General features: G+C 42.5%; 1 protein-coding gene across 2 annotated transcripts in view; it reads right to left on the bottom strand.

The window, feature by feature from the left end:
- Positions 1 to 5356: 5356 nt before the first annotated feature.
- The window catches only part of tcp11 (t-complex 11), a 33904-nt gene continuing 16673 nt past the window's right edge, over positions 5357 to 22587 (bottom strand). For both annotated transcript variants that reach the window (XM_033042395.1, XM_033042394.1), the window contains 7 exons: positions 22253 to 22373; positions 20266 to 20486; positions 18403 to 18539; positions 17380 to 17549; positions 16550 to 16731; positions 13835 to 14007; positions 5357 to 12170 (listed from right to left, as the gene is read on the bottom strand). In XM_033042395.1, coding sequence (XP_032898286.1) covers positions 11941 to 12170; positions 13835 to 14007; positions 16550 to 16731; positions 17380 to 17549; positions 18403 to 18539; positions 20266 to 20486; positions 22253 to 22373 — 1234 coding nt within the window. In that variant the 3' untranslated portion in view covers positions 5357 to 11940. The remainder of the gene's footprint in view (positions 12171 to 13834; positions 14008 to 16549; positions 16732 to 17379; positions 17550 to 18402; positions 18540 to 20265; positions 20487 to 22252; positions 22374 to 22587) is intronic.

The following is a 22587-nucleotide window of genomic DNA, read 5'->3' on the forward strand; positions in this document are numbered from 1 at the left end:
CGTTGAGTTGCTGTGAGCAGTTTCAGTTTAGTTTATTGGCACGTATGCCGAGGTACAGTTTTATTTATTTAAAAGCTTTATTTGCATGCTAACCAGCCAGCGGAAAGACAATACATGATCAATGTGTTTTGGACGTGCCGTCGTCTGGTGTGTGGCTGTGGATGTGCTAGGAGTGGTGCGACGTGCTTAATCCGATAATTAATTCCACTTGCAGCCATAAACTTGCCCTGGTCCGGCAACTTAATTCAGAAGTCAATGTGTAAGCAGTTCAAGTTCAAGTTCAAGTGAGTTTATTGTCATGTGTCCCTGTATAGGACAATGAAATTCTTGCTTTGCTTAAGCACACAGAAAATAGTAGGCATTTACTACAAAACAGATAAATGTGTCCATATACCATGATATAAATATATACACACATGAATAAATAAACTGGTAGTGCAAATAACAGAAAGTGGTTGCTAATAATCAGAGTTTTGTCCGAGCCAGGTTTAATAACCTGATGGCTGAGGGGAAGTAGCTATTCCTGAACCTGGTTGTTGCAGTCTTCAGGCTCCTGTACCTTCTACCTGAAGGTAGCAGGGAGATGAGTGTGTGGCCAGGATGGTGTGGGTCTTTGATGATACTGCCAGCCTTTTTGAGGCAGCGACTGCGATAAATCCCCTCGATGGAAGGAAGGTCAGAGCCGATGATGGACTGGGCAGTGTTTACTACTTTTTGTAATCTTTTCCTCTCCAGGGCGCTCAAATTTCCGAACCAAGCCACGATGCAACCGGTCAGCATGCTCTCGACTGTGCACCTGTAGAAGTTAGAGAGAGTCTTCCTTGACAGTCCGACTCTCCGTAATCTTCTCAGGAAGTAGAGGCGCTGATGAGCTTTTTTGATAATTGCGTTCGTGTTCTCGGACCAGGAAAGATCTTCAGAGATGTGCACCCCCAGGAATTTGAAGTTCTTGACCCTTTCAACCATCGACCCGTTGATATAAATGGGGCTGTGGGTCCCCCTCCTACTCCTTCCAAAGTCCACAATCAGTTCCTTGGTTTTGCTGGTGTTCAGGGCCAGGTTATTGCGCTGGCACCATATGGACAGTTGCTCGATCTCTCTTCTGTACTCTGACTCATCCCCATCAGTGATACGCCCCACAATAGTGGTGTCGTCAGCGAACTTGATGATGGAGTTCGCACTGTGGTTCGCTACGCAGTCATGGGTATAGAGTGAGTACAGCAGGGGGCTGAGCACGCATCCTTGAGGTGCTCCTGTGCTGATTGTTATTGAGGCTGACACATTTCCACCAATACGAACAGACTGTGGTCTGTGGACGAGGAAGTCGAGGATCCAGTTGCAGAGGGATGTGCAGAGACCCAGTTCTGCGAGTTTGGTAACCAGTTTGGAGGGGATGATTGTGTTAAATGCCGAGCTGTAATCAATGAATAACAGCCTGACATATGAGTTTTTATTGTCCAAGTGGTCCAGTGCGGAGTGGAGGGCCAGCGAGATCGCATCCACCGTTGATCTGTTGTGGCGGTATGCGAACTGCAGTGGGTCCAGGTTTTTGTCGATGTAGGAGTTGATTTGCTCCATGATCAACCTCTCAAAGCACTTCATCACCACCGGCGTTAGTGCCACTGGTCGATAGTCATTGAGGCACGTCACCTTACTCTTCTTGGGCACCGGTATAATTGATGCCCTTTTGAAGCAGGTGGGGACCTCAGACCTCAGAAGTGAGAGGTTGAAAATGTCCGTAAAAACTCCCGCCAGTTGGTCCGCACAGGTTTTTAGAACACGGCCGGGTATACCATCAGGTCCAGGTGCTTTTCGGGGGTTCACCCCTCTGAAGGATTTCCTGACATCGGCCTCTGTGACTGAGACTGAAATGCCATCACAGCGAATGGGGGATCGGGAAGGCACATCAGTATTCTCCCTGTCAAAGCGTGCGTAAAACGCATTGAGCTCGTCAGGGAGTGATGTTACACCGGCATTCGAGCTGCCTCCTGGTTTTGCCTTGTAGGAGGTGATTGCATTCAGACCCTGCCACAGCTGCCGAACATCTGTCTCATCCTCCAGTTTGGAGCAGAAGTCCCTTTTGGCCTTTTTGATGGCCTTACCAAGGTCATATCTGGACTTCATGTAGGCCACTGTATCGTTGGATGTGAATGCCCTGTGTCTGGACTTCAGGAGAGTGCGGATCTCAAAGTTCATCCAAGGTTTCTGATTGGGAAACACTCGGAAGGTTTTTGTAGGGATGCAGTCCTCCACACATTTCTTTATGAAGTCTGTAACGACTGTGGCATATTCGTTCAAGTCCGTTGCCGAGTCCTTGAACATTGCCCAGTCTACAGACTCCAAACAGTCCTGGAGTTGTTCTTCTGCCCCCCCCCGACCAGCTCTGTGCTGTCCTCACTTCTGGGGGTGCGCTCTTCAATTGCTGCCTGTAGGCAGGAAGAAGCAGCACCGCGGTATGGTCGGACTTACCGAAGTGAGGGCGAGGGATAGAACGATAGGCATTCTTGATGGTGGTGTAGCAGTGGTCGAGGGTGTTAGGTCCTCTGGTGCAGCAGGAGACATGTTGGTGGAAGTTGGGGAGTGATTTCTTGAGGTTCGCCTTATTGAAGTCCCCAGCAATGGTGGTAAATGCCTCGGGGTAAGACGTCTGGTGTTTGTTGACCACGGCGTGCAGCTCCTCCAGTGCCAGACGGACGTCTGCCTGGGGTGGGATGTAGACCGCGGTCAGGATAACGGAGGTGAATTCTCTCGGGAGGTAGAAGGGACGGCACTTCACCGCCAGATGTTCGAGGTGTGGAGAGCAGGAGTTGGACAGGACTGCCACGTCGGAACACCACGCAGAGTTGACCATGAGGCAGACGCCCCCTCCTCTCCCTTTCCCAGATGCCAGGGTACGGTCCATGCGGTGGATGGAGAACCCTTCAGGCTGGACCGCTGAGTCTGGGGAGCTGGGGGTGAGCCATGTCTCTGTGAAACAGAACACAGAGCATTCCCTCAGCTCCCTTTGATAAAGCAGTCTTGCCCTTAAGTCCTCCACTTTGTTTTCAAGGGACTGTACGTTGGCCAGTAGGATAGTTGGGAGAGGGGGCCGAAGGCCCCTGCGCTTCATTCTGACCTGAAGTCCTGCCCGACGGCCACGTTTCCGGACACAATGGAGGCTTCCCCTTTGTTTCCAGGTACTGTACTTGCTGTACCTGCTGTTTCTGTGGACCTGCGCTGGAACGGGGATTCCCTCACAGACGGCAGCTCCAGCTCCGTAACGAACGGGGGTTCCCTCAAAGTCGGCAACTGCAGCTCCGTTGTTGCTGGGAGATCCAGCCCGTCGGCTCTGGGGGTCATCCCGGCGTTTCAAGGTACAGTACCTGTGATCCACAGTCGGGTCGGGAGTTCCACAGCCAGCGTGGGAAAGTTTAAGTCCAGGGTTCCCGCAGCTGCGGGAGTTCGCGAAATTGCGAGAGCCTTGAGGTGCTCAAGCAGCTTGTCCGAAACGGCACCGATTTCTGCCGTTTTTCTGATCCAGGTAAGTTGTTGGAAGTTGTAGTTGAGCCTTTTATTTTCCGGAGCTCCGCAAAAGTCGCCAGCAGGCAGCCTAATAGGCAAGACCAAGCGGAAGGCTCGGGTCCGATCACCAAACCAGGTGCAAGAGACGTTTTCACCATCCATTGGATCAGTCCAGCAACAGAACGAAAGCAAAAATACGACGAATGCCTGATCTTAGTTGTCCAAGGCTGGAACGATGCAACTGTGAGCTCGGATTGAGGACAAGGTGAGGCTAGCTTGTGTTATCCTCCACCTTGAACATTAATTTGGCTCAGACATGAAGATTTATTTATGAGGTGTTTAAAGAACCATTGTCCTTGGCAATAGGTCCAATCTTAAAAATAAATGGCATCCTACCTGTGTTAATGGTTATTATGTATATACGGACATCGACCAAAACTCCTAACTTCTTATTAACTTCAATTCATTTAAAACTTGAGGATTGTTACTGCTTGGGTGTTTATCTTTGCAGTCAATGTATAATTGGCTTTGTGAAACCAAATATTTACGAAAGTGTCAAGTCTAAGAATGAATAGAAAATTAGCTCTATGATTGGACTTTTACAATATTTTTGAAATACTGGATAACCAACCTAGATCAACAACTTCCTTATATATCCAAATAAATTCACAAAGTGTTGAGTAACTCAATGGGTCAAGCACCATCTCTGGAGAACATGGATAGGCATAATTTTGCTTCGGACCCATGCTGTTTGACCCACTGAGTTATTAATGGAACAAAGGAGTTAAGATCACTCTAGGATTAAATGGAAGAGCAGAAACGTTCTCGGGCATCAATGTTTCTAAGGCCAATTAACCACAACCCTTGAACGTGAAATGTTCCTTGTTACTTCACAATGTCACTGTCGAGAACTAAGACCTGGCACAATATTCCTGGTGTATCATGGAGCAGTGAATTCCACTCAACGTTGTGTTGATTATGACACAGGAAGAGGCCATTCATCCCATTAGATCTATGCTGAGTTCTTGCATTGAAATCCCATCAGCACCATTTCCTTTGCTAATTTTCCAGTAACCTATTCTCTCGCATGTCCACAGCAGACAGCAGAAATACCATCCAAATTGTATCTGTGAAATCTTCCAAATAGAAGGATAAGTAAAGCAATGGCAGTGTTCTCTTCCAGGTTAATGGCCCCTACATTGAGGCCCTAATTACACCCAGTTGGATCAGATGGGAAGGCCAGCGTTTGCCCACAATCAACCTCTCTACTTGTGCACAGTCAAGGCAAAGGGTTATCTGGAAGTTAAACCAAAGCTATTCTCAAAGCCTCCTTAAACAAGTGCAATATCCCAAACCATTCATGGTATTCCCTTGCTCATAACTGTTCAAAATAGAGAAGGAACGCTTCATTTTGAACAGGCAGAAATCCAGCAGGAACACTTTCTAACCTGACCCACTGTGTCTGTGGATCCTACAATGGCCTCATCAGCATCTGTAAACCTGCAGAACTGGAATGGAAGCAAGTTGTTCTTGATCCAAAGGGATTACTTCGGAAGGATGCACGTATCCTAATGCCAATAAATGTCAATGTTTTCAAGAGAGAGTTAGATTTAGTTCTTCTGGCTAAAGGAATTGAAGGATATGGGGAAAAAGTATGAACGGGGTACTGATTTTAGATGATCAAACATGATCATATTGAATGGTGGTGCTGGCTCGAAGGGCCAAGTGGCCTACCTATTTTTCTATGTTTCTATATGGACCTGCTCAAGTTAACTGTTCAGTCATAGAGGAACAAGCTTAATTTGAGATAACTAAATGTCTTTCTTGTAAAAGCATGTCAACCAACAAGATAAAACTGGGCTAATGCAATTTTATTATATACATTTATATCTTGTTCCCGCGCAACAGGCAGTGCCATGCCACATACTATCTTGCTCGTAGTCTCTGCTAGTGCCGTTCTGCAAAATGGTTGGTGAGAGGAGAGAGCAATTCTGAGAGAGATTTGATTCATTCATAAAATTCCTGGTGGGAAGCATTCCATCCTTTCTCCCAATTGTTTTTTAGAGTATGATGGAACTGAATCTAAGCATACAGTTCCAATGCCCATTTTAATAATTCACCTCTTGAAGGAGCGGGAGCACCAATCTACTTGAAAAAACAGTTTTGGAATTTATACCCACTAATGCTTTGGTAATATTGAGATGAACTAAATGGAGGTCCCTTACATTTCCACAGCGAGAAGGAAAACAAAGTAACTCACACTTTTATTTTCAGAAAACTAAGTAATCTGAAGAAGAATCCCGACCCAAAATGTCACCTATGCATGTTCTCCAGAGATGCTGCCTGACCCGCTGAGTTAACCCAGCATTTTGTGTCTTTCTTTGGTATAAACCAGCATGTGTAATGGATCCAGCTCACACCACCCTGTACTGGTGAATCTCACATCTGTAATCCCAATCAAAGATGGCAAAACCAACAATGGTGTCTATGTATTTCAGTAGTAGATAGAAAATGGCACATGTTAGGCAACTTGGGAGTCAAAACAAAATCAACTGTACAATCCTATAATGACAGTAATTCATAATTTACATGATTTATAATATAATCTGTAATAGATATAACCTGTAACTAATATCCAAAATCATTTCAATCCCACAATGTTTACAAAGTAATTCTCCAGGGACAACAATTTCTAATCAGTTAACAAAGCTGACAACAAATCTATCAAATAAAAACCGAACATTCTGAAAATGCATAATATCATCAGCATTTGCAAAGAGGAAAGTCTGATTGCATTCCAGTTGGAGCATCAGTGTACGAGCAACGCCTTAATCGGGACCCATTTGAATCCAGAATCTGATCAAGCTTTAATGCAGAAAATCATACATGATTAGCACCCGGTTGAAACCTGAATTTTGAATTTCCCTTTCAGAGCCAGTCTGTTTACAAAAGCTTCGGATATATTTTTTGAGATTTCTAGCACTCATCATTTTTACCCTCTGCAGTTAAAAAATAAAGACAGCCTGCTGTAACCGCATAACTAATCATCCAGAACATTGTCACCTACAGAGAGAGGTAGGAAGTAGAATGAATTAAACATGAGGCGACAAGCGCAGCCAGCATTAATAGTGTAAAACAAAATCAATAGATTATCTTAGGACTCTGATTACGCTGCAGTTCTTTGAGAATCTTTCCCACTCTTAATGTGCAATCTAGTTGTCAACTTACACAAGCTTACTAAAAACATGGTGGAGCATTATTTAAAATATTTACAGCTTGTCTTTTAATTATCTGCTTCGATAAGCAACAGCTCTAGAGTGCGAAACGGGATGGGAAGTGAGCCAAAGTCACGCTTGGCAGAAGACAACATGTTCTGAGGCAACATTGCTTTCTAATGGTTCCTCTTGATTTATCAGCATTCAGGCGCCAATGGCTGTGCTGTGATAAGAGAAGGTCCCAGTTCCAACTGATTAAATATGAATTATCTGGTTATACCTGTTTTGGTAATAGACTGAAGCAGTGAAGAACAATTTTTCAGAATCTGCAAACTGGAAATGATACTATGTGACAACGTAGAATTTAAAATTAATATTCTGAGATCTTTCAACACCAGCATTGACCTTTTATGGTTAAATGTTAAGATAAATGTCTCTTAAAATACAAGGAAATAATCTTGTATGCCAGTAAAATGAATTTTACCACAGCCATAAAAAATAATTGAGTAAAACCAACAGCAGCTTAGAAAGGATAAATTAGCCTTGGAGGAAATGCAGATTCACCAGAATGTAGGAGGACACTTACGGTTAAGTAACGAAGAAAGATTACGCAAGCTTGTATTCCTCAATAAATAAAGATTGAGAGAGATTTGATTAAATAAAGCCTTTAGGATTTTGAGTGGATAGTGTCGATATAGATTTAAAAATATGAATTGATAGAGAGAATAGGAAAGGGGACAATAAAAGTCTGAGGCCACCCATTCAGTGAGGCTGGGAAAGTGTCTTGCACACAAACATCACAATTATCCCTCAAAATGTAGTCAACACCAGCATAGTCATTTGAAAAATGAAATGGTAATTTCTGCTAACTCTTTGAGAAGCAGCTGAGGTACATAAGTGGAATTAGGCTATGGATCAGTTGTTATCTTATTGAATATTGGAGTAGTGTAGAGGGATTCTTTGAACTAATCCCACTTACTTAGCGAATATCAGCTTTGACATGCTGAGCTTGCGTGTTAACAGACATGAAGAAAATTGAAGGTTTTTTGTGATCAGGTGCAATTTCCATGATGAATTTTAAAATTTGACAAGTTTGATGTACAGGCGCTCCCCCAATTACGCAATAGCCTTACTTAAACTTGCACTTGCATAAATAATTCCCTACTAAGGCAGTTTGTAATTTCAAGTTTACTTCGGAAACAAGCCGGCAATGGTGGCAGTGCTTACCCAGAATGCCACACGCTGCAGAAAGTGCCCCAGGCGCAGCTGGGCATCGCTGAGACAGTTAATACTCTCAGTGAATTATATTTGGCAGAGGATGGGAATGGTGATTCCGACACGTAAAATCTGACTTGGATAAGGGGTTACGGAATGCAACCCTTACATAAGCCAGGAAGTGCATGTATTGTGTTATCTGATTGGGTAAAAAATTAATCTGAATAGGTTGGATTGTATGCAAACAAAACCTTTCCACAGTGGAAATATTATACGAGCTATGAGCTGCAGTTACAATATTGTACACAAATTGTCATGCGTACAATGTGACACCAATATCAATAATGTTATATTGAACGCATTAACTAATTAACTAATGCCAAGTGGCCCCAGGCCTAGTGAGGACACTGGCATTAATCTGCCAGTATACCCCAATTTGTTTTACATTGGAACTGGTGTGTGACACAAATTGGCACTCAGATTACCGTGCAGTATTCTGTATTGATGCATTCCCAATGTTGGCATTTGAAGGGATAATCTTGCCTACTCATAGGGCAATCACCACCAAATTAACAATTGGGGGATGGCAGTCTATCGCTCATTGGCATGTTGCAGATTGGCTGTGAAACTGAGGAGGTGAGGCTGCTTCCAAAATGTGGAGATTTAAGGAAGAATTTCAGAAAGACCTTTTTATTGAGGCTTTGAAGAAATAGTTACAGCTTGGGAAGGAGAAATTAATTTGTATGATTCTGCAACGCTGCAATCTCGCTGTGAAGTTACACGGTTAATGATGTAGAAATTACTGGTTTATTAAAATGTGCTCCATATATCAGGCCCTCATTGCATAAAGCACTTTTGTCCCAACTATAGGACTGACGTGATATTTGTCAAGAGGGTACATATAACTTTCAGCACTTGAGCAATAACATTTTTATGCCTTTTTCAATTCTGTCCCAAAACAAAATATGTCTAAATCTGAACGTTTTATTTTTAACTTGAAAGTATTTTCTTGAATTACAGCTATCTGCTATTTTCTTCTGGCCGGTGTGAAAAATTCATTTTAAAATGGTGATACTTTTGGAGTTGATGCCCTCTGCTGGTGTAACAGTTAAAAAAAACTTCAATCATCACAGCTGAACATTCATCAAAATTCATACTTTTACTTCTAATTTAAAATGCCTGAATATCGGTCTGAAGAAGGGTCTTGACCCGAAACGTCACCTATCCCTTCTCTCCAGAGATGCTGTCTGACCCGTTGAGTTACTCCAGCTTTTTGTGTCTATCTTCTGTTTCAATTAGTATCTGCAGTTTCTTCCTACACAGGTAGATATTCGTTCAGGACTGCTCTCTAGTTGATGAACAGAGTGATGCCTCAGGTCTGAGACCCTTCCTCAGAGAAAAAAGCAAAAACAAGTATTTTTAGTTTTGTTTAAAATCTGTAAGATGTTTCTCCATACATTTCACTGGTGTTTTGCAAAGCTGCTCACTCAGAATTCATTCAGTTGTAGCAATCACTGCATGCCCAAAAATAATTACTGTGAATGTAAATGAAAAATGGAAAGACATGCATTTACATGGCATTTCTCATTTCCTTAGAATGCATCTAAGCTCCTTACAGCCAAAGACATAATCTTTATTTGAAGAGTAGCCACACTTGCAATGTTAGGAAGTATGGCAGCGAATTCATGCCTAGTATCATTGTACAATGATTCTTCTGCTCTTTTTTTAAATACACTTCAATAAAATATCCCCCCGATAAGTCATGGAGACTCCCAAATTAGCATCGTGCCTGAAAATGGCACATTCAGCAGTATAGCATTTCTTCAATACTGCAAAGAAATGCTGACCTGGATTTTGAGCTCAGATCTCTGTGTTTATACATTGATATCTATGTCATTTGAATTGAGCAAATTACATCGATAGTTGTTGCAACATTTGGAGAAGTTCAGTTTACCACTAGATGGCATTCAATGAACGTACTTGAACAAATGTTCCACTTCAGATGGAGGGAATGTAATTTTAACCAAGGCATTGAGACTTCACTATTGCATTGCCCCGTACAACACATTGTTGGGACACAGGTTCACTGGTTCTTCACTTTAGGTGCTTGCACTTTAACTTCCCATATTATTCCACATGAGCAGAGAAACAATTGGTCAGTCTAACGGTGGGTTTCTGCCCACTGCACCTATCTCAGAATTTGCATCAGATTGAAAATAAGAAGAGGAAGCTTCAGAGAGAGTCCAGGTCAAGACCAATGTTTCTGAATTACTAATTATTTCCGTACAACAACAATAAGTCTACTTTATGCAAAGTATTTAGTTTAGGGGAAAATAATCTGGGGAGAACTTCTTTTGTTGGAATCGGATATAGTAACAGTCAAAGTAACACAGTGGTGCAGTACCAGAGACTCGGGTTTGATCCTGATCTCAGGAACAGTCTGCGTGAAATTGCCCTGTTCTTGCTGTGACTGCGAGGGTTTCCTCCAGGTGTTCCGGTTTTTGCCCACATCCCAAAGACATGCGGGTTTGTCGGTTAATTGGCCTTGTAAATTGGCCCTAGTGTGTAGGGAGTGGATGCAAAAGTGGGATAAGGTAGCAGTAGTGTGAAAGGGTAATCGACGAACAGCGTGGACCTGGTGGTTGAAAGGCTTGTTTCCATTGCTATATCTAAACTACAACAAAACAATGAGATAATCATTTCCTCATCTAGTAAAAACTACCAGTTACAAGATTTGCTTTATTTAAGAAGCTCAATAAAGTTCTGGGATTCCAAAGAAATGCCATATATAAGTTGCAACAAGTTTGGGATTTCTGAATCTATGAATGCACAACCCTGAACTTGGTGTTTGCCTACGCTAATCGAACTGTACTCAGATCTTACAGTAACTCTAATGCAGTGCAGAGATGGAGAATAACGATGCATTATCTCCCAACATTTACTCTGGGGAATCCATCCGGATATCAGGTTAGATCTGGCACAGAAATAATTTTGTTATTAATTTAATGGATAGGAATGGCTGTGAGCGATCAAGATAACTTTTAATTAATTAACGTTTACTCAAAATTTTAATTTATACATGTTAATTGCTTTTTCAGTGCCTTTAAAGGTTTTCTTATTTGGTTTTCTAGTTTAATTTGTGGGATGGCAATTGGATATCCGTTAAGGCATAAGTGATATTCTCACAATCAATCAATTGTAATATCAATTATTGATATTACTTCCAGCAAATATCACGTCAAGTCCAAAGTGTAAAGCACCCTGAAATAGTATGCATCTTATCAGCAAGAAGAGCAACATTTACACAGCAAAAAATATCACATTGCACCATCACCAATTTCTAACTGATAGCTTTGATTGATATCTCTGTGTGTGCATTGAATTGGCCTGGATTATCCAACACAGAGTAGGGACTTTAAGTCATTCAACATTGACGATTTAAGAATCACTCTGGACATGGTGTTTACAGCATAAAAGGTGTGGGGTAAAGACAAGAGGGTTAAAAAAAGAAAACCAGCGTTAATTTTTAATGATTGTCAACATCTATAATTGCACTGGAATATCAGGATTTAATAGGACTTTATTTCCTTCCAAGTCACAAACAACTCCCTGATTTTGGGGGGTGAGAGGCCTGCTGTTAATGTGATAGCTGGGGTGGGAGATTGCAACCTTCATGTGGTCCACCCTGTTTCTATTAATGCAATCAACCCGACGTGCACAATCAAATAGAACAAGTTGTCCGACAACTTTAGACTGTGCACGCCATATGCAAGAAGAAGAAGGCAGCAGCTAAATAATTATGGTAATACATAATTAACAATTTGCAACAGATCGTTTTGGTAATAGCAATGGATTGTGCTTTGGATGTACAATTTTTACTGCTCTGAAGATTTTCTGTACTTCTGGAAGTGTTCTGGCTTGAAGGAGAAGATTAAGGTGTTCCTTAAGACACTGATTTCTCACCTCGTGCAATTTACAGACAGTTTTACTGTGGATTCCGCTTCCCGACTCAGCGAGAGTCCATCCCAGTGTCTCCCTCCGTGACGAGCAGCTTTGCCAGAATTTCTGAGTAGTAAGGTCCAAATACCATCCTGTTGTGGTGCAGGATGTGGCTGAATGTGGCGCCAATCTCCTTTAGTTCTGTCTGAATGGGACCAAGACCTCCTGGAAGTGCACAATGCCTATTTTGTGGGCTGGAGAGACTGAGGAATTCCTTCACATAGAAGTTGATCCGCTCACCTACAGAGAAACAATGAAATCAGCTACAGGTAAATACCTCATGGTCCATTAAGTTGGGCATGCTGCCAAAAATAGTTGCTCAGTATTAGTTTTTTCTATTAATTCTGCTGCCAAAAATAAATATAGGTATTTGTATTTCTTACTTAATGGGTTCAGTATTTGACTGTGATTGTAAAATATATCAACTTACTAATTGTTGTGGCGGACTTAAAGATCCGGATCTGTTGTATTTGGAGAAACAAACTTTAATTGATTTTTTTCCAGAGGGGATATATTGGAAGTGGTTAAATTATTTCAATATTTGCTTTGTATTTGAATAATCTGAGCATATGTTTACAGTGTGATTGCACAATGAGATATCTTGTACTTTGATCTGCTTTACAATTGACAATATTATGTGGAAACAAAACAAAACCCATTTGTTGCTTGCTTTCATGATAACAGGTTAAAACATTGGTGGATACTCCTCAATTTTACCTTCTTGGCTAATTGCTTAAAAGTTGTTCATATTTCTACTGCATCCTTGATTCTCACTTCAACATATAATTATCACCCTCCTGGCCACCCCTCCTTCATTTACAAGCTGTAGTTAATTATTTGGGTGCATAGCTATGGTTGTTGGTATTCTTCGGTGGTCTGCCCTCTACTTCAGTGCAAAGACAATAATGGCAACTAAATGGGGTTGGGTGTGGGAAGGGATGTGCAGTAGGCAAACAACCGAATGGTGAAACCCCTAGCTGATCCTTTTTCAATAGCCTGTAAGAATAGTATGAGAGTAAGTGCTAAAGAACATGGCCAAGTAGTCCTTTAAAGTTTGGGCTGATCTACCAGCTCCACTGTGTAAATCTATCAAGGGAATTTACTCAACTGGGTGTCTCAATCATAAAATGATGTACAATCATGATACTAATTATAGATAGGAATAATCAAAGTGATCAGAAGGAACTGCAGATGCTGCTTTGCACTGAATATAGACACAAAATGCTGGAGTAACTCAGTGGGTCAGGCAGCATCTCTGGAGAAAAGGAATAGGTGCTATTTCGGGTCAAGACCCTCCTTCATACTCCATTTCATACAGGGTCTGAAGTCATTTTCCTGAGTACTCACATACCCAGAGGAAACAAATCCTGAAGAAGGGTCTCGACCCAAAACATCACCTATTCCTTTTTGCCAGAGATGCTGCCTGACCCACTGAGTTACTCCAGCATTTTGTGTCTATAATCAAAGTGATTTTGTTTTAATTTACATTTCCTTTAAGGAAAGGAAAACATCATTGTTTTTTTATAGTACAGCCCCTGTCCCACTTTCCCGAGTTACTCACGAACTTTCCCGAGTTTTCCCCTTGATTCGAACTTGGAGAATGTCGGGGAATGTCGGTAGCGAGCTTGTAGGACGTGGATGTTTCATAGCGGCTCGTAATGCTAGCCGTAGGAACTCGGTGCATCAGGTAAGTCGGGACGTTTTTTCAACATGTTGAAAAATGTCCATGAGTAAACAAAATAGCCCCGAGTACCTACGAATGGCTATTACCTGTAATTCTCCGAGTTCGAATCAAGGGGAAAACTCGGGAGAGTTTGTAACTCAGGAAAGTGGGACAGGGCCTTAACAAAGACAATATAGCACAATTTCACTCAGTTACTTTGGATGTTGTACACAAGACTCACCTAGCAGAATACGAACAACATTGTGGCTGTGCCGAATGCTTCTGATTTGTCCTTTTAGAATTGCTTCTTGCTCATTTCTCAGATGAGTGTAACCCTGCTCAGTAAGTGTTCTGTTGACCTCTCTGTGGATCTGATCACTGAGTGCATGTAGAGCTTCTCCTAATCTTAATGCCCTGGAGATTGAGAGAGGGGAGCAACACAAGAATATTTTAGTACAATGTATTGTGCAGCTGCTTATGGCGATGTACCTTTTGCTTAGAGGTGTTATTTTTTGTGATATAAAGTCAAAACTTCCACTGTTACTGACTTTACATGTCAAAGCCTCAAACCTATATATGTGATATTTTGATAGGAAGGAAAAAAAGTCTGTAACTCAAAGCACCCACACCTTCCATTCCCTTCCAATGGTCAATGGAACAAGGAGGGGGTCCTGTGGTTGGAGATGAAAGAGGGCCAGGACTGTGGTTGGAAATGGAGGAAGGAGTTATGTGGATGGAGATGGAAGATGGAGTACCTGGGCTGAGGATGGAGTAGGGAGTTCCAGGGATGGAGATGGAAGAGGGAGGGTCAGGGCATGGAGTTGTAAGAGGGGGTGTCAGGGGTGGAGATGGGAGAGGAAGTTCCAGGGGTGATGGAAGAGGGAGGGTCAGGGCATGGAGTTATAAGACTGGGTGTCAGTGGTGGAGTTGTGAGAGGGGGTGTCAGGGGTAGAGATGTGAGAGGAAGTTCCAGGGATGGAGGTGGAAGAGGGAGGGCCAGGGCATGGAGTTGTAAGAGGGGGTGCCAGGGTGGAGATGGGAGTGCTGGGGATGGAGATGGAAGAGAAAGTGCCAAGGGTTGAAGATGGAGGGGGGAGTGCTGAAGCCAGGGTTGGAGATGGAGTGAAGAGGAAGCATTGGAGTAGTGGATGGAATGAATCAGACACTAGGACACGAGAAGGTGCGATTATTCAACCCATAATTTGGAAGATTCCTTTACACAAAGAGTGACTAAGATCTGGAATATGTAACATTAACATCTGTGTTAATATATGTAACATATGTAACATCTGTGGAGTTAACTGGTTAACTCCACAGATAACCAGTTAACTCCACAGATAACCAGTTTGGCTTTAAAGCTAAACATGGCACTGACATGCATATATGCCCTAAAGGAGATTGTAAACAAATATAGAGGCAAAAACTCTTCAATCCTTATGTGCTTTATTGATGCTTCCAAAGCCTTTGACCGTGTTAATCACAGAAAGCTGTTTGGTAAAATGAGTCAAAGAGGGGTGCCTGAATACATTGTTAGAATTCTGGCCTACTGGTATGCCCACCAGACTATGCAAATAAAATGGGGCAATAGGGTCTCAGCCCCATTTGGGGTTAGCAATGGTGTTAGACAAGGGGGAATTTTGTCCCCAGTCCTTTTTAATCTATATATTGATGATCTGTCTAAACAATTGAAAGCCTGTAACACTGGGTGCGTGATTGGTAATATTTTAGTGAACCATATTATGTATGCAGATGATCTTGTGGTCTTTAGTCCATCTAGTGCTGGTCTCCAGCAGCTCCTTACTATATGTTCCGTGTATGGTGTGGAACATGACATTAAATACAATGCTAGTAAGAGTGCTGTTATGGTCTGTAGAAACAAAGAGGATAAATGCCTAAAATATCCTGTTTTTAAATTGTCTGACAACAATCTTAGTGTCTGTAATAAGATAAAATATCTAGGGCATATTATTACAGAACAAATGACAGATGATGAGGATATTTATAGGCAACGACGCATGCTGTATGTACAGGCAAATATCCTCTTGCGTAAATTTGGTGCATGTGCAGATGTGGTGAAGATGTCGCTATTTAGAGCATACTGCACACCCCTCCACACTGCGCACCTGTGGTCGAACTATTTAAAGACAAGTATGCAGAGACTAAAGGTGGCATATAACGATGCCATGAGAACACTGCTAAGGCAACCTAGATGGTGTAGTGCCAGTAATATGTTTGTGGCTGCAGGAGTCAGTACTTTAGAAGCTATCCTAAGACACCACATGTATAAATTCATTTGCAGGATAAATGACTCTAAAAATGTGCTTATTGTGGCCTTGACAAACATAAGGGTTAGCACTACACGCTACGAATCCCAGCTGTGGAGACACTGGTATCGTTGTCTCGTTGTAGGACATTGATCATCTTTTAATCTGGATTTTTAACTTAAGTATTGTGGGTTTTTGTTAAATATAAATTATGATGGTTTTATGTTATATACCAAGATTTTATATGTATTTATGATATTTGATATGCAATGCATTTTTAATGTAATGTTGCCCCTTGTCTGGACCTTGTGTCTGTAATAATGTTTATTATTATTATTATTATTATTATTAAGACTACTTTTGACCAGGCCAGAATAAGCAAGTCCATGCCTCAAGGATCCAGAGTTGTTATTCTGAAATAACAGAATGAAATCAGACAAAAGAGTCTTCCATGTCCAACCTTGTCTCATGGTCGTAACTCAGGACATCAAAACAAATATACTGGAGATACTCATCCCACTGCCAGCGTCACTGATGCAATCTGCACACTCATGGCTGGAAGCTGATTGAAACAATGCAGATTTCACCTGGACGTGCCGTCAAAATTGAGTTGTAACTATGCCAGGTGCTGAAATGCTTCAAGGTATTCTGTGTTTATCGCTTCCTGGAGACGAATGGTCAGATTAACTTACTTGCAACTCGGCTCATCCAACAGCACACATGTCACCTGCTTTAGTTTATCTACAAACCCTGGCAGACCACCAATGGCAGCTCCCACTGCGTTAGTGGTCATCAAAAGAACAGAAGCCACCAGAGTCAGCTGCTCGAGTCTCTGCTGCAGCCCCTGCAGACGGGATTTGTCCATCAGCACAGTCTGTTCAAGAAAAGAGGACAACAGTGTTGGTTGACAGTACCTGACTAAAGAAACGCAACAGTATCTAGTCAATCACCGCAGAACAGTGGGGCAGATGAGTGGTGGAACTATTACGGATCATTGAAAATGTTTGGTCAGTTCAAACTCGAAATGATAGTTTTGGCCATGATGATTAACTTCACCCAATCATCATCAAAACCTGTCCTTGTCAGGCTCTGGGCGATGGAATATAGTAGGGGAAACTCACCTAGGTCCTGCATGCTAGTTGAAAAGCTCACTGATTTGAGTATTGAGACTGAATTCAATTGTAATCTCTGCTGAGATTATTGGAGACATGATGAAGCCACCAGAGGTCATAGCCTCAAAATTAAAGGCTGCCCTTTTAGAAAGGAGGTGAGGAGTAACTTCTTTAGTCAGAGGGTAGTTAATCTGTGAAACCCATTGCGCCTGAGGGCTGTGGAGGCCAAGTCAGTGGACATTTTTAAGGCAGAGATAGACAAATTCTTGATTAGAATGGGTGTCAAGGGTTATGGGGGAAAGCAGGAAAATGAGATTAGGAGGCAGAGATCAGCTATGATTAAATTGCAGAGTGCTCGATGGGGTGAATGGCCTAATTCTACTCCTATAACATGAACTTGTGAATCTTACCTCTGGGTAAGTGTTGGCGTCGTGGTTCCATTTCAGCAGGTTCATGTAGCCTTGATTAAGCACTGCAGCTGGGCTCAGCACTGTTGTTTGGTTGCCATGATTCTGGGATATTGAATTGGATGTTTCCTCAGTTGCTGCTTTCAGCCATGCAGTTGTGTACTCCAAAGCATCTGAGAATCAGAAGTGAGAAGGTATCAATGTTTGACTGGTGTAGAAGCTGCTATTAGATGTGATTATTTGGTAACAGCAGGGGCTAACTAAGCCATGTGGACTAAGAGGTTGCTGGATTGTTTCCTGCCCTGTGGTGGTTTTGTACACACTGTTGCCACCCCCTCTGGTATTCAGCTATCCTATCCCTCAGCACTGGTATCTCCTACATCTCCCTCTTGTGAAAATACCGCTTAAAACTACTGTTTTGACCAATCTTCACATCCAAGACCTTGTCATTTGTTCACATGGGCTGAAATTGACCTAATGGACTAATGTTATATGATTATACCCCTTGCTCTCTCCATTACATCCTGAGAAAATCAGGATAGTGAGATCGATTATTAAATTTACACGAAACAATTGTATTTAACTCAACTTTGGAGGAGGAAGAGATCGCTGTCGTCCCAACATGTGCAGCAAAATTATAAATGCTTTCAGATATAACATGCTACCAATTTAGCTACCAAAGTAAATCTTTCTCATGTTCATCACCACACTCTCCCTTCATTTCTTCTTGGTTCTCAGCACATTCACATGCAGTAAATCATTAATTAGAACATAGAACAGTTCAGCACAAGAACAGGCCCTTCGGTCCACAATGTCTGTGCTGAACATGATGCCAAGAGCAACTCTTATCATTCTGCACACAATTCATATCCTTCCATTCCCTGCCTATCTGTGTTTTTATCCAAAAGTCTCTTAAATGCCACTATTATATCTGCCTCCACCACTACCCCCAGCATTCATTCCATGCAACTTTTCCTACAGCTTAACTTTTCTGACTAAATAACACCATGTCACAGAGTTACTTACTGGGCTGTTTGTTGAGGAACTCCTGGAACTTACTGCGCTCATACTGAATGGACTGTTGTTGCAAGTGTGGCTTCAGAGTCTTAATGGTAAAGTTCACCATGTCGATCTTCATCAAGTCCAGCACACGGAAGATCTCCCTGAGATTGTAAAACTGGATGGATTAATGGTGTCATTTCGAGAGGGACAAGCCTTTTCACTCTGCAATGGTTAACATGGTCCACAATGCCTCAGGAACAAGGTGATTAGAGAGCAAAGGGACCTGGGACAACCTTCAGTAGTTTATCATCTGAGTCCGTTAAGAGGTTGAGGCACAGAATAAATAAGAGAAGGCAAGGCAGGCGCAGGTTGTTTCTAATGAAGCTTCATGTTTAAACATTCATGCACTTCAGTGATATTCATGGAAATAACAACTATACATTCGGTGGAGGCCAATTGAACATAGTTGAATAATTTTCAATTCTAACCACTGGCCGTTTTTTGCCAAACAGTAGCTATTTGTACAGATTCAATTTTTTTCCATTTGGATTCATTTTATTGCCTCGTCCCTTGCTCCATTATCAACTACCTGTACTTCTAGCTTAGACTATTTTCTCTTTAAGGGGCTGTCCCACTTGGGTGACCTAATTGGCGAGTTTAGAAGAGTTTGAATAAATGACATGTTCAAGACCTCCTTCGACTATGTAGAAGACCAGCTTCGACTAGCTACGACTAACTTCGGGAAAATTGGACACCGAATAGTGGAGAGTGAAGACGACCTCCTTCGACCTCCCTTCGACTATGATGAAGACTATGTACGACTACCTTCGACTACCCTCGACCGACCTACTAAAACCTATTATGACTAAACCTACGAGTAAAAAAAGTATCGATTTTTTCCATGGCAACCTTTTTTTTACTCGCGGGCATTCTTTAACATATTGAAAAAAACGCCACAACCTAGCTGAGGCCTCGAGTACGCGGATACCACTCTCGAGCATGAAGGAGAGTTACGAAGACCTCCTATGACCTTGTGTCGACCATGCTGCGAGTATGTCGAGGGCAAACTCGCCAGAACTCGCGGATTAGGTCGCCCAAGTTGGACAGGCCCTTAATCATATGAATTTTCCTGCATTCCCATTTTGATCTTTCCTACCATTAAGGTCATTAATTTGAACTGTTGGAACTCATTCTCTACAGACACAGCCTGAGCTGCTGAGTATTTGCAGCATGTTCTGTTTTAATACAAATAAATCAAATTATCTGCACGGGGAAACACGAGATCTTTTTCATTTCACTGCACATCCCGTATGTGTATGTGACGAATAAACTTGACTTGACTTGAGATCTTTACAAGTCACGAGGATCTTGGATGAAAAAACATGATGAGTAATGTGGTGCCGGAATTAGTGTTAGAAACAGGACCAATCAACACTTTCAGAAGTGATAGGTGCAGTATTACATAGTTAATGGCACAAAATTAATGGCATTGATAACACATGGGAAAGCATTGAGAAAAACAAATGAGCAAGAGATTTTGTAGTCATTATAATGCCGATTCTTGGCTTCTTTTAAGTAAGCAAATTAAATTGTGAATTTCATTACAAAATGAAGTCAGCATAGACCACAGGAGAATGTACTCCCTTTGTAATTTATAATTTTAAAAGCTGTCTATTATTTGTGAGTCCCTGTAAATCCTGAAATAACATAATGTTGTATTTATATATTTATCCTTCACAAAATAAAAAGTCACAAGATGCTTCACAAAATTTAAACCAAGCTTGAGACAAAAGGGAATATGCGATAAGTGAATCTTAAAGGTTCTGAAGAGGCATGAATATTTACAGGGTTAATTCTAGTGTACTCTACTTGCCCCTCGTCACATACCTGAAGAGTGATACGGTCTCTGTGATGCATTTCAGTTTCCTTATTTCTCCATCCCTGACCGGTGCACAGAGACTCCCCATCATGCCTATGATGAAGCCGGCCAGTCGGTGGATATCCAAGGCGTTGTGCTTGGCCTGTTGTTGTATCAGCTCTAGGTCCAGCACCTCACCGATCTGTGATCGTAAACAGGTGTGGGCGGGAAGCAGGAGTGCCAACAGCGACTGAAGAGAGAGAATACAACCAACAGTGAATGAGATCCACTACAGACCAATGGCTCCACTTATATCTGATCCGTTTACTCTTATTTGATTGCAATCTTTATTAGCTAATTATATTTCACTCTCAAACTGCTAGGCTCTTCAGTTTTATCTTGATTAACATTGAAATACAAAGCAATTTTCTGTCCGTTAAAGAAAGCTGGGATATCTATGCCCCTCTCTTTCCTGTGTGTTCTCACAACATGGATGGAGGTCATTTGTCCCATTGATCACATTCCCGTCACTTCCCCACAACATGTTCCCTCCCACATATCCATTAACTCACCCAGCACCACAGGTGGTAATTTACAATGGTCAATAGGCCACAACCCTCAAGTTTTTGTGATGTGGGAGGAAACCAGAGTACCCAGGAGAAACACATGTGGTCATCTGGAGAACGTACTAACTCCAATAGCAGAGATCAGAATCAAATTTAGGTCACTGGAATTGTGAGGAGCAGCCTCTTCCTCTCCTTCACCTTTCCTCGTTAAGATCTGAGAATGTTGCACTTGTTGAGACACTTTGGTTATCTTCTTTCCTGTACCAGAATCTGGGCGAGTTTTTTTTCCAAGGATAAATTTAGGTGGGTTTTAGGTGCACAGATTTAGATTTTGAGAGAGAAGAGCTCTTTGGCAATCCTGTTTTCTTTGGCAGTCCCTCAGATCTGGAAACAATTGGCTTCAGTTTTGGATTTGTAGGTTCTGAGGCGGTTAATGAGGCCAATGTGGAAACTACAGACTCTGCCTCAGATGGGGCAGGTGGTGTCTGAGAGACTAGGCAGATGGATGAGACCAAGCGTAGGCTTGGCGATCGTTTCGCCGAACACCCCCGCTCGGTCCGCATTAACCAACCTGACCTCCCGGTGGCTCAGCACTTCAACTCCCCCTCCCATTCCGTATCCGACCTCTCTGTCCTGGGCCTTCTCCATGGCCAGAGTGAGCAACACAGGAAATTGGAGGAACAGCACCTCATATTCCGCTTGAGGAGTCTGCATCCGGGTGGCATGAACATTGAATTCTCACAATTCTGTTAGCCCTTGCTGTCTCCTCCCCTTCCCACATATCTCTCCCTCAGCCCTCAGGCTCCTCCTCCTCCTTTTTCCTTTCTTCTCCCCGCCCCCCCCCCCCCCCCCCCCCCCATCCCCCATCAGTCTGAAGAAGGGTTTTGGCCCGAAACGTTGCCTACTTCCTTCGCTCCTTAGATGCTGCTGCACCCGCTGAGTTTCTCCAGCATTTTTGTGTACCCAGGCAGATGGATAGTTTGTGTGGCTTCCAAAGTAAACATCGGCAGAACCCTCAGGGACATAGCTCCAAAGATCGGAAATTGCTTCAAAACTCCGATAATTTCAAAGAATTCCCATCAATGTCAACGCAGATCAGGAAACCTTGGCTTAAATTCAAGGTGAGTGAGGAGTTAATGTAGCCGTTGTATTCACCAAGAAGTGAGCAATTTTTGAAACATTCTCTAACCCCAGCGCAAGGGTAAACATGAATTTGGCTGTTCTACCATTTTGTCACAAGTTTCTCACAAGTTTGGCCCAACTCTTTGGCACTGATTCTATGGGACCGTCTTATTCCAGGCAGATGCCCAGTGAGTGTGAAAGATTCTGCTGTGCTATAAACAGCTGCTTTGAATTTTCAGTGATAAATTCCAACCTGCCACTTCCAAGGTAGAGAACTGAGATCTGGGCCAATTGGCAGCTCCACAATAGTCCAGGGTCTCTGCCTCACCTCTTTAACTTCTTGCAGCAACTTGATGGCGTGGGAGTACTGTGGTGGCGTCTCACCCAGCTGGGCCTGCAGGCTATCCCAGAACGCTCTGTGCACAATGTCCTTCACTCTCCTTTCCAGACTGCAAAAGCAATGAATAGATATTTAAGGGTGAAATCCCGAGAAACGGGGAAACAAAGCTGTATTGAAGAAGCATGTAGTGCAGTAGCAAAGGTAGACAAAAGTGCTGGAGAAACTCAGCGGGTGCAGCAGCATCTATGGAGCGAAGGAAATGGGCCTATTTCCTTCGCTCCATAGATGCTGCTGCACCCGCTGAGTTTCTCCAGCACTTTTGT

Source organism: Amblyraja radiata, chromosome 24 (genome assembly GCF_010909765.2).
Source record: "Amblyraja radiata isolate CabotCenter1 chromosome 24, sAmbRad1.1.pri, whole genome shotgun sequence".
NCBI lineage: Eukaryota > Metazoa > Chordata > Chondrichthyes > Rajiformes > Rajidae > Amblyraja > Amblyraja radiata.